The following is a 12,985-nucleotide window of genomic DNA, read 5'->3' on the forward strand; positions in this document are numbered from 1 at the left end:
AGGTTCACCGAGTAACAATGGGTTCGAACACTGTTTAATAATTTAAAAACATTTCATTTCAGCATTTTAAGCTTAAGATGTGTGCGTATATTTAATAACTCCATCGAATGTATTCTTACCTAAAACATGTATGTATATGAGTAAATATCGTTAATGTAATTTGTAATAAAGTGTAAATGTCTTTCATAATATATGTATACACATACGCACATATTGTGAATAAGTGTTTAAGGTTTCCAATAAATTTTCAAATGTTTAACAGTAGAGAATGTAGAAGCACATCGGTTATAAAATTAAATTGTTTTACGATTGCACTTATATTATAATTTGCAACCATACATATTTAAATATATGAACAAAATAACAACGTACTTAAGCACTTAAAAACGAATTCATAATTCACAATTGCAACCAATGTAGCTTAAAAACTTATGTCGTCTCAAAAAGCGCCCGCTGATTCAACACTTGTACTGTGTATCTCTTCATGTCGTTGCAATAGGCTTAGGCACTGATGTAAACATTGTGTGCTAGCAGTCGAAATGGCTTTCAGCAAAAGCAAATCTGGATCTGTCGGCGAAAAGGTTTCACATTCGATATTCTCAATTGTACGCGCAAGCGATGCATTGCTGTAATATATAATACCGACATATAACACATATATATAATAAGGAATAAAATCAAACCATCGCACCATTGTTCGGTTAGATAGAGTGCTTGTCTGGCTGATACCATCGCATCAGAAGCAGCAAGCAACTCCCGAGGCGGCAGGGGTGATGAATTGCTAATATCCATTGCTTTGGTGTGACTCTCCACGACTGCCCGCAAACCATCTACCCATTCTTGCCGAGAACGTGCATCGGCAGCACGCAATTTGACTGTATCTCCAGATGCACAACCGATAGAAAACGTCCGTGAATCTTCATCACTAGGACAGACCACAGCGCCTGCAAGTTGGACTTGACCACGCGGCGCACAAGCCAGAACTTGTGCGGATGGTGTTACTTCATCTCCAGTTAAAGAGGAGTCACATAAGTAATAGCTAAGTGTGCCTGTCTGTGCATCAACAGTGAACCAGCGGTACTGCCAACCTAAAAATGATAACATATAAAAGCCTTTATGGTGCTTGATATCATTTTTGCACCTTTCATAACATTGGTATATTTAAAGAGCAGTCCGTGCAACGGATGACGCAAAGTCTGATTTAGCACCCGATTAAGATTGGTGGTATCCATGACCGCGGTTTCCCCGACTTCGTTTACTGATTTCTCTGTGACGGTAACCACTTCACTTATAGTAACTATTGTAGCAGTTGTCGGAACTCCAAATAGCGATTGATTTTGCTGTTTAGATTTACGTTTACGATGCTGCAGAGATAATTTGATTTTACGTAGAATTTTTGCAAATTTGGGAAAAAAAACAAGATATGTGAAAATTTTAGAAGCGATAAAGAACCCAAGATTTGGAGCTGTCAAAATTATCCGTTGACAAATTGACATTTCGGCTAAAGTGCATTTTATCCAACACAGAGTTGTTATTTGGCAGTTTTCGAGTTAGCTCATTCGCTGTATGAAGCCCAGTTAATATATAAATGCTGTTGAATTTTGAAATATATTCCTGCACAAAAGGAGTAAATCGAATAACTAGAAAACCGGACAAGAAACCTCATATTTTATTGTAGCATTTGCTTTCAATATCAGATATTTCAAAATAGTGAAATGTAAATGTATTTTTCTTTCGGTGTAATTGACGCAATCTCTCCACCCAGGGTTGCACATTTTCTTCTTTTACGCAAAGAAGATTCAAATGTGGGCAATAATGATAAAATAAAAATTGTACCTTCCCATTCAATATGACGTCAGTATAGCAAATAAACGAGCAAAAAAGAGGGAAGAGTAAACGAAAACAACACAGAATTTTTTGTCAAAGAGTTATTGACAAGAAATGCAAAAAACTGCATTTGGCAGTTGTGTTATAATTCCTGTTTTCACACTTAGAAGGCGGCACTTAATTTGTAACATTTTGTTTAATTTAAAAATCACAATTTTCCCCAAGTCATTCACTTAATATTCGCAAACAATCAGCTTGTAAACAAAGGTTAATTAATTTAACCCAAACAAAACCCCGGGGCCTAATGGAGTCCGCCCGGTAGCTGTACAGCAAGGCGGCGATGTAATACTAACAAATGTTGTTGGAATAATAAGAGGCAATCTCGCGGCCGCCGTAGCCGAACATTTTTCTAATAGCGGTCGCACCTCGGCAGGCAATGGCAAACCTCCGAGTGTATTTCTGCCATGAAAAAGCTCCTCATAAAAATATCTGCCGTTCGGAGTCGGCTTGAAACTGTAGGTCCCTCCATTTGTGGAACAACATCAAGACGCACACCAGAAATAGGAGGAGGAGCTCGGCCAAACACCCAAAGCGTGTGCACGCGCCAATTGTATATATATAAATCTCGCATTGACCTACATCCTAACAGTGTTGGAAAAAGCAAATCAACATGCATACAGTGTCAGTTGTCTACGGAGATCCCGAGTGCTTTTGGCTGTGAGGAAATAGTACTCTATGCCTTATTTGCTACGGGGGTGCTTTCTATAACGCTTATCCCTCGGGAGCTTATCGCACACTAGGGATGTGGAACGCACATAGATTGATTGATATTGATAGATTCCCTGCTACAGGCAAGGCATTGACTAGGGAGGCTGTGGCCTCCACCAACCCAATTCGCTACGGCGGCCGCCATTTATGGAACAATATCAAAACGCATGTCACAAATAGGAGGAGGAGCTCGACTAAATGCTTAACATAAGTGTACGCCCCAGTTATTGTTTTTATTTTTAAGATTTGAGACGTAAGGTGGGACCAAACAATGGTCTATAAAAGTCTTTATTACTGGGGGAATATAGTCAAAAGAGGTTCAGGCAACTCATAACTGTCCCTAAGGACAAACTGAGAATATTTATAGGGATTTTCACAAGTTACTGCAGATTGCGCAGCTTTCACAGAGTTAGCACACCTTCATCTAGAATGTAATGCTATAGCGGGAAGTGGGATTAGATATCTCCGTTCCCGTTGTTGTTGTTGTGGCATTATAAATATTCCCCATATAAATATATACAGGAATGCTGCATGCTGCTGAAGTGACAGTCCTTGGTTGGATATAAGTCCTAGTCGTTCCAATTACGTAGAACCGACTGTAGTGGGATCGATAGGCTATCACTTTATTTACTTCCGGAATTTAATGAAAGTCATGATGGAAAGAATAATACTCATTCTTGAATGAAAGTAAAATTCAGCTTTCAAAGAAACTGAGGTTCATGTTTGAAATTTTATCCATTTTCTAAAATGCTAAAAATATAATATTCGGAATAAAAATGTTTAACATCAAATATTTGGGGAAAACCTTGTCAATATAAATTCTTAAAAGAGAAATTTCGAATACGCCTTCTAATATGCTTCACCCGTCAAATTAGTTAGTATATTATCTAAAACTTTAACATTCCTTTTTGGTAACTTTGCATTTGTTTACTTTAGTATCATTCGTATTTTCGTTGTCATCGACAACAGTGGAGAGTTTGGAGAGAGCTCAAGAGAAAAATTTTGTTTCGTTTCGTTCTCACATTGGGCAGCAAAATCCTCTTGCAAAATTGGTAATTTTCAATTAGAAATACATAAAATTTAATTCAAATTCAACTAAAAAGTGAATATTTATTGTGCACGCTAGTATAATATAATAAAAAGTGTTAAGATTTGTGGTGAAATAAAGGTTTTCCAGCGACACGAAGTTTCTCAAAAAATCAATGACAGCTAAAAAGCTGTGGAGCACCACCATCATCAGTCACCACAGGAGGAGCAAAAGAATAGCGGGAGGAAACAGAAATCGTCGAAGTGTAATAGGAGGATAAAGAAGAAGCAAAATACAGGCAAGTAATTAGGCAGCAACCAGCGAAATCACACAACCAGTCCGCTAGCGGCAACCAGCTCCGAAAAAAAAAAACAACAATAAAAGTTCTTTTTTCATGCGTTTATCTGGTTCTTTTGTTTTTATTTTTTGTATAAGACAATTCCAATGAATGTTGGTGAGTTGGTGATGAAAAATAATACGAAGATTTCAAACAGATAAATATGAAATCAAAGAAAGAATTAAAATAAAAGAAAACGGAGCGAAGTCTGGAATGATTTTGCTGTCTGTGTTCTGCTGATGATGCTACTGAAGCTGACGACGACGAAGTCAGCGACGTCAGCGGCAGTCAGCTTTTGCGGCAAAGGTGGCAGTGGACGCAGCGTAAACGGAAATATTTTCACCAAGTAGTGTTTTCCCAATGCAAATTAACAATTAATAACCTAAGTTATATAGCTATACGAAAATGTGCAACTGGAAAGCCAACATTTTTATTAAAATTACAAGGCCATGAAACGCAGTGATTAAATAAAATAAATTTGTTAAAACCTATTGTCTCAAAATTGACAGCAGAAGCAACAAAAAGTGCATTTTTATAAAAATAAAAATAAAAAAATATTTTATATTGGGTTCGCGATCATTCTTGAATATTTTTGTGAGCTCATATAGTATAACTATCCGCATTCATTTTTGCGCGCCCAATTACCAAATTGTAACCCAACATAACAAAAGGTTGCCTACGCAAAATTTACAACACAACCCAAAAGAAAAGATCGGATTTGCAATGGCGGTAAAAAAAAAACTATTCGTTGAACGTAAAAACCGTGAAAAGGTTGGCAAGAAAATCGCTTAAAACAGTCATAGTAGTGACCTTCGAAAAAGAACATACACACATTTACGAAATACGAGAAATATGGATGGACAAAGAGCGCGCGATATTTTAACCCTCCTACAGGAGCGAGTCGTGTGCCTCACTGGTGGCAGGGACAGACGAGGTGGCCCCCTATTATGCTTCCCGGCAACACCGAAACGCGATCGCCTCAAACCGGAGGATTTACGGCGACTTTTGAGTTACTTGATTATGATACCAAGGTATGTATTATTCCTTCAGAAAAGATAATGTTTACTAATTAACTAACGTCCCTGAGCCTTCTCCCAAATATATATTATTGTAAAGCATAAAAGCCTTGCTTTGACATTCAATTAGATCATGAGTTATTTTCTGAGTCAATGTATTAGTAGTTCATAAAGTCTCCAATATCTACAATAGTATCATTCTTAGTTCTTGCATATTTTCCCCCTGAAGTCTTTGCGAAAGTGCAATGATAGGTTAATCAGCAGCAACTGCTCGCTTTTATTTCGTTACTTCGCACTCTTTTTTTTTTTTTACTCTTACATATTCTCTTCTTGTTTTTTTTTTTGTATTTTGTGGCTTCCACTATCCGCTTCATGGATAAAATATAGGCATACGAGAGAAATTTCACAGTGAATAAAATCTTATACTAATTACATATAAGAGCGATTGCATATTGTGGCATGATTCATCTAAGTGATATGCGTTATAAACTCCAAGCGCAAGGTTTCAGGCTCAATGCAACCTGCGCACATATGGTACTCCAGGCAGTACATAATAGTCTCATATGGACATGTAAATACAGCGGTGGTACGCTACCTAGCACAGCCTGTCATGTGCGATTACAAAATAAACATTCTCGAAAAAATTTTACACTACAATTTATTAATATGTCAACTTCAATTGCAACAACAAAAAATTTTTCAAATTAATAAATATTTCACAATGAATATTTTACATTTTGGAGTATATGCGGTTAAAACTTTAAGAGTATTTTGAGGTCGTCGTCATAATTGATGCCATAAAGTCTGCTTAACACGTTCCCTGTCCCAATACAAAAATGCAAAATTGACCGACAAGGGTATTTCTACCTGAAACACATATGGTCCATGAGCGTAGAGGGACATTTTTGCTTCTGCAGGTTCATGAAACACATGTGGTTCAAATACCTCCTGACGCACATATGGCTCAGGAACGTATCAGTGCTTATCAGGCGCACGTTTACTGAACCATATGTGGCTCAGCGGACAGGGAACGTGTTAAATTCAGCTTTGACTCGTCGCTGCAAATCGCAGCATACCAGGGGTCAATCGCAGTCGGAGAGGAGTCAATGTCGCTTCTGACAAACGCAAATCTTTTTTTGGTCTCTTTTGGCTTCTTCAAACTGTCACATCACCTGAGGTAGTTCTGTAAAAGCCGCTGGCCTATGGTTGTGCTAGTAAGAATTATACTATAATATATTTGCACTATGACTTTAATTTGTGTCAATATGACGAATACATTTTGCAGCGCTTATTTAACAATCAACGAATCCTTCCATGTTGCAGTTTATCGACCTGGAGCGTTGTGAATTAGTTTTTTTTTCGATAATAATTACTCGCATATTGGGTTTTCTTTGTTAAGAAGCTAGCAATTTCGCTTATGTTTACTACTTTTTTATAAAGGGTGGTTAAGTTTCAAGAGCCGGTGTTGATTTTGAATAAAATACAATTTTTCTAGGAAATTATTGTCCTTTCTCTTTATTATCATAATATTGGTATGGCTCAATTACTTATGGAACAAAATATCGGCCAAATGGCCGCCGCGACCTCGGCGGCATACCTCCAAAGACCACTAAATGCAAATAGTTCCTTATCTAAAGGGTGGTTAAGTTTCAAGGGCCGGTGTTGATTTTGAATAAAATACAATTTTTTTAGGAAATTATTGTAATTTCCCTTTATTATGATAATATTGGTATGGCTCAATTACGTATGGAACAAAATATCGGTCAAATGGCCGCCGCGGCACACCTCCATCCGATGGTCAAAGTTTTCGATGAGGCTGAGTCATAATTGAGATTCTATGCCGTTAATGTGCCGAATTATATCATCCTTTTGCTCTTGAATTGTTGCTGGCTTATCGACGTACGCCTTTTCTTTCAAATAACCCCAAATAAAGAAGTCCAACGGTGTCGTTGACGTTTAGGTGTGGTTCACATTCATTCCGTATTTCGTATTCGCCTCTCATCCCACGTAGAGCTGTTGTTTGCCATTCTGATTTTTTTAAATTCAACTTAAATAACCTCTTTCCAGTGTTTAATATGACAGTGGTTTTAAGTGGCACTGGATAAACTAGAAAAATCGCTGGTTGTGATTTTCCAGCCAAATATAATGTAATCACACTATTCCGTTTGAAATCCATTACTTTTTTTTACTCTTTTTTCGTGTTTACTCTCGGCAAAATGCTCAACGAAGCAGCGATGCCATTTTCAAAAAGGCGTAATTTCAATAAATTTCAAATTTAAATTTTTCCGAGCGATACAAGGAAACCGATGGATAAAGACAGCGTAGCTATTTTAATGACCATATGTGTGTATATACATATAATAGGCGTGGGTGTTTAGCTGAGCTCTTTCTCCTATTGTGGTGTGCGTCTTGATGATGTTCCACAAATGGAGGGACCTACAGTTTTAAGCCGACTCCGAATGAATGTGGGATGTTTTAAAGAGCTTTTTCATGGCAAAAATACACTCGGAGATTTGCCATTGCCTGCCGAACACTATTAGAAAAAAAATGTTCTATCATTTCGTGCTTCATGCACCAACCCAATAAGTAACTGCTATAATAAAATATATAAAAAATTCAATACATGAAATCCCTAAAAATCACTAATATATATAATATAATTCTACGCACAGGGTGTGCTAATTAGCGTGCCAGCACTGTACGTACAGTTATGTGAAAAATAATAGGGACAGGCCAACCCAAACTTACATTATATTTACAACCGAATAAAAAATCCAAAATTTTTTCTTGTTTAAACGATTTATTTTTTCTTAAACGGCAGAAAAAAGATTAATAACAAAATTTTTGCTATTCCTATAATATATTCTGTTTTTTTTTTTTGTGATTTTATCTGAATTTATATAGTTAAACGTGTGCAAAAAATAAGGCACTTCATGAAATCTTAGAGGTATAAATAACTTAAGTAAAACTAAATAGGTATTTTAACTGAATATTGTTGCATAAAGCCTTAGTGCCATATTAGTACTTTGTTGGGGATCCTTTGTTATCCAGAACAGCAGCACATCTTCGAGGCATTGAGTCGACCAAATTTTGACAAACATGTACCGGTTTTGCGTTCCATGCATCCTGAATAAGATTCCAAAGCTGGTCGCAACTTGATGGACACTCTCCCCTGATTGCCCTCTTAACTTCGTTCCACAAATTTTCTATGGGGTTCAAATCAGGGGATTGCGCTGGCCATTCTAAAACATTGATTTTGTTATCCTGGAACCAAGAGAATGACCCCCATACCATGATGCTACCACCACCGTGTTTGACCGTCTTTAAAGTATATTTTGGATTGAATTCTTGATGGATAGGCCTTCTTACATGGTGCACACCTCTATCAGAAGAAAACCAGTTTACTTTTGTTTCATCGGACCACAGAATGTTACACCATTTTTCTTTAGGCCAATTGATATGATTTTTAGCAAATTGTAATCTTTGTTTTATGTTCTTTTTGGATAACAATGGCACTTTTCTCGCACTACGGGCTCTCAATTCCTCACCGATGAGTGTTTTTCGAATCGTTGATGTGTCAACGTCAATGTTTAAATCATTTTTATTCGTTTAGATGTGATAAATGGATCTTTTTTTACGCATCGAATAATACTTCTCTTTATAGTAGGTGTAATTTTTGGTTTTCTACCACGGGTTTCATCCTTGGGAATCCATTTAATAGCATTTTCAACCATCGTTTTTGAAATACCGAGTATTTGTGCAATTTTTCTGTACGAATTTCCGCTTTTACTTAAATTTTTAATATTATTTCTAGTAGCATGGTCGCAGTGCGTATTTCTACCCATATTTGCCTAAAAAGTTACAAAAGTGCAATTTATTTAGCAATTAATGTGAAGCGATTTTCACAGCAGAAATCGCGCACTTCTTAAAGAAAATAATTTGTTATCTAAACGAAAGAAAAAGACACACAAATTGTAACGGGATTTCTCAATGTCGTTTACAAGCATTGCTATACAACTCTCTTTTAGCACAAATTCTTTCATTTTACATGAATTCGTAAACACAAAAAACGGTGAATACAACTGTCCTTATTATTTTTCACATAACTGTATGTATTTACATAAATATACTAGTGCATTTGGCCTTATGCTCTTATACATACATACAATATTTTATTGGACGTGAGCTTTAAAAAAAAACGAAAGAAATTATACCTTGCATAATAATACAAAATTTCAAAACAGGCACTCGGATATAAAAGCGAATTAATTATTATATAAAAGCATTGAAAACATGCAGAAAGTAAAAAAAAACGCAATCGAAACAATACAAAAAAACTTCCACAAACATATTGTCACTCGAAAGCCCCCTAAGAGGCTTCGCCCCTGTCGAATGCACGAATGCATTAACTTACGAATAAGGAAATATACAAATTAAAAACTAAAATAAAAATAAAAAAAATATAAATATAAACACGCCAAAACGACACAATAGTGGCAGCTAGGAGCCTCGCAACTGCACGCAACGTCCAACAAAACGCATAATTAAAAAACAAAAAAATTATACATACATACACATATACTACAAAGCAAGAAAAAAATCCAAGTGAAAAATTACGCAAAATAAATGAAAGAACAGAAACCGAAAACAACAACATAAAATAATAAATCAACAGACAAAGAACAGCATTGGAGGAGCACACTGCAAAGGATTGTCAAAACTTGAGAAGAAGGTGATGGCGACGGTGTCGGCGATGCGGCAAGTCTGAGGAAAACAACGGCGCTGGCTGCTACGCGGACGACTTATGACTGCGGCTCTGGTTGCTACTTCGACAATGACGCGACTTATGCGACATTATTGGCTACCCGGTCGATAGCAATACCACAGCCAACGCCTCCTACTCCGCTGGCATCACAAACATCATTGTCAGCTACATCAGTCCCAATGCCAAAACACATAGTGGCAAAAATTTCTACGGAAATCCATATGCGTTGAAAATACGTCTTTGCATAAATACACTCGTAATAATACAAAAATACAGATTATATTGTATATGTGTGTGTTTATAAATGTTATGTATGAATTAGGTACCAAACTAAAATACCACACAGTAAATCACCATTGCTAAGAATAGAATAGAACAAAATGGAGGTTTGCACCGTCGACCTTAAGATCTTTTGTCTCGCCTCATCGCAATACCTCATTCAAAACTAGTTCCCTCAATAAATTTGGATGGAGCTTTGTTGGTCAGAGCGTATGTGTCTTTCTTGTGGCTGAGATTTTTACTCCTTCTTATCGCTATGACATGGCATACGAGACACAAGGGTAATAGCCGGAGATAGGTCGCAGGAACGTTAGACAACATCCTGAACAGATGGCTGTCCTGTGCAGATGACTGCGCAATCTGGTATGCCAGTAAGCATTCTCAGTTTGTTGTTGGGCAGATTAATTACATTTTGAAATCCATTTTGATTATACCCTCCCATTAAATAACTTAGCCTATAAAGCTACAGTTTGGTGCCAACTAACGTCTCGTCCTTGATAGTATTTTTCTCATCGCGTCCGTTGTTGTTGTTGCAGCAGCATAAACATTCCCCAATCATATACGAGGAATGCTGCTGATGTGACAGCCCTTGGCCGGACTTAAATCCTGGTCGTTCCAGTAACGTAGAACTGACTGCCGTGGGAATGACTACCAAACCTTATTTTGGCATGGTTGTAGGAATATTAAAAATAGTTATTTTGGGAACGCTGCTAAAGTAACAGTCTGTGGCCAACTTGAATGTGTTGACTTTAAATCGGCGACACTTAATGCCAAAAGTATGTCTTGAACCATCTACTTTTACCGAGCATGTACCCTTGAACCCTTTCATAGAACACCCCCTTTTCTTTTAGACCGAAATTAAGTTTCCTGGACGTACCGGCTTACTGGACTTACTACAGCCTTACTGAGTTAAGGCGGCCTTAGAAATGATTTTACGCCAACATCAATGTTAAAAATAACAGCCATATAAAATTAAATTCTGTCGCGTACTCGCATTCACATTCGTCGCTTGCCTTGGTTTAGGGATAGTTCTTAAGTAAGTAGTATCGAATTAGTCGTTTTATGAATCTGGTCCAAGTATGGGCTGTAGGGTATATGCAAGCATACATACATATATAGAGGTGCATACATATGTATTCATATGAATATGTACAAACACAAATGTTCCACTGTACAAGATTCTGTCGAAATGAATGATTGAGTTCATTTGGACAAGAGAACTTGCGAAATACTTAAATGAATGCAAGACTAACGGTTGCGATAGTTGAGGGTTGCGACCATAAATACTGAAGAAATTAGTGATTAAGAGTATTTTCTTACGAGGGTTGATATTTATATTTCCGACCTAACAAGGAAAAATGAACATTGATTGTTGAAAACGGTTTTATTGTTTTTCAAAATATTCTCCATAATAACCAAAAGTCTTCGAAACACTTTGTCCGGTCGCTTTTCCAGACCGTTTTTTAAGTTATATGGGATCCAATGCGAACCCACCTTTTTACCAACACAAAATCAATATTTTTTGGCATAATATCTGATTTTGAACGTCCTTCGGTGAGTGAACAGGGGCAGTGCTTGAGCGCACTATAATGGGCTTAGTTCATCCATGCGTTCTTGTGTTGAAAGCCAAGCTATTGTTGAAAAATATGTTTCCAACGGGAGTAGCTTTCATCACTAGGGTGTTTAATTTGTCTACGACCACTTTTTTTTACCCTCAATACTGTAGACTTTTGAAGCCCTCCTACTTCCGATCTGCATCAGACATCTGATCCCAGCTGTACCTCAACATAGCTTCCTTAAAGTACACAGCACCACCATTGCACTTAAACACACCGACTTAGTTAGACCAGTTAGCTATTCCAAGAATGCCGCAGGGTGATGTCCTCCTTTCTCCCTTGCTTTTCAACTTCGATATTTCCAAGCTTTCTCAACCATCATAGACAGTTGACTTTCTTTAATACTCAGTCGATTGTTCGAAATTGGCGTCCGGGAATGCCATCAATGGCTTATATTCGAAAGTGAACGATTATCTTTCTAGACTTTTTCACTTCTTGACTGCAAAGAATGCCCAACTATCCCCTACTAAATCCATGGCGGTTCTATTTACCATCTTTTTACCAGCAGGGTGTTAAACTACAACTAAAGGTCAAAGTGGTCGTTTCAAAGGTAGGTGTACTCCAATTTGCCTTAATGTCCAGTTCAATTCTGAATGATTTCATGTTTTTTTCCCCTTTGCCAAAATTTTCCCCAGCCATGTTAAATAAGGTACGCTTAGCTGACTGTTAAACTACTATATTGTTAGCTCGGGGAATAATCACAACTGTCTCACAGCTGACAGTCAGGGATGCCCCTACTGTCTATAGGTTGGTTATTAATGCTCACGAAACTGTTGCTACGACCCTGCTTTATATCTGGACAAGCACTGCCACTTAAAGGGCACTGAAATCTAGTTAGGCAAAGATATGCTAAATATGTATGGTCTGAACTGCCACGAGCTACGGAAAAGATGATTATATATAATTGGCGCGTACAGCCTTTTTGGGTGTTTTGCCGAGCTCCTCCTCCTATTTGTGGTGTGCGTCTTGATGTTATTCCACAAATGGGACCTACAGTTTCAAGCCGACTCCGAACGGCAAATATTTTTATGAGGAACTTTTTCATGGCAGGTTTGCCATTACCTGCCGAGGGGCGACCGCTATTAGAAAAATGTTTTTCTTAAGTTTTGTCTTTCACCGAGATTCGAACTTACGTTCTCTCTCTCGGAATGCCGAATGGCAGTCACGCATCAACCCATTCGGCCACGGCGGCCGCGGAAAATATGATTATTAGAATAAAAATTAAGTGATTTGAAAGGACATCTTTCAAAGCTCATGGCAGAAGTTGTGAAAACGTTTATGATGCTGAAGGAACTGACTGCAAGTTATCTTAAATTCATAAATAACGAACATTTTTGCTTTGCTCTTCAA

The 12,985-nt window shown here is 37.4% G+C and overlaps 2 protein-coding genes across 3 annotated transcripts in view; one reads left to right on the plus strand and one right to left on the minus strand.

Moving 5' to 3' along the window:
- Positions 1 to 285: 285 nt before the first annotated feature.
- On the minus strand, positions 286 to 1,456 carry LOC129240393 (oxysterol-binding protein-related protein 11-like). Its single transcript, XM_054876160.1, has 3 exons — positions 1,142 to 1,456; positions 692 to 1,088; positions 286 to 626 (listed from the first exon to the last, which is right to left on the minus strand). Exons 1-3 carry the CDS (start codon positions 1,230 to 1,232, stop codon positions 440 to 442), a joined length of 675 nt encoding a protein of 224 aa, XP_054732135.1. The 5' UTR covers positions 1,233 to 1,456; the 3' UTR covers positions 286 to 439.
- Positions 1,457 to 3,548: 2,092 nt separating this feature from the next.
- The window catches only part of LOC129240394 (triple functional domain protein-like), a 124,349-nt gene continuing 114,912 nt past the window's right edge, over positions 3,549 to 12,985 (plus strand). Inside the window, exons 1-2 of one of the 2 annotated variants that reach the window (XM_054876162.1) lie at positions 3,549 to 3,647; positions 4,355 to 4,990. In XM_054876162.1, coding sequence (XP_054732137.1) covers positions 4,812 to 4,990 — 179 coding nt within the window. In that variant the 5' untranslated portion in view covers positions 3,549 to 3,647; positions 4,355 to 4,811. Of the gene's footprint in view, positions 3,648 to 3,721; positions 4,991 to 12,985 lie in introns of both variants that reach the window. The other variant, XM_054876161.1, reaches the window with a different exon arrangement.

This window comes from Anastrepha obliqua, chromosome 3, assembly GCF_027943255.1.
Source record: "Anastrepha obliqua isolate idAnaObli1 chromosome 3, idAnaObli1_1.0, whole genome shotgun sequence".
In the NCBI taxonomy this organism is placed as follows: domain Eukaryota; kingdom Metazoa; phylum Arthropoda; class Insecta; order Diptera; family Tephritidae; genus Anastrepha; species Anastrepha obliqua.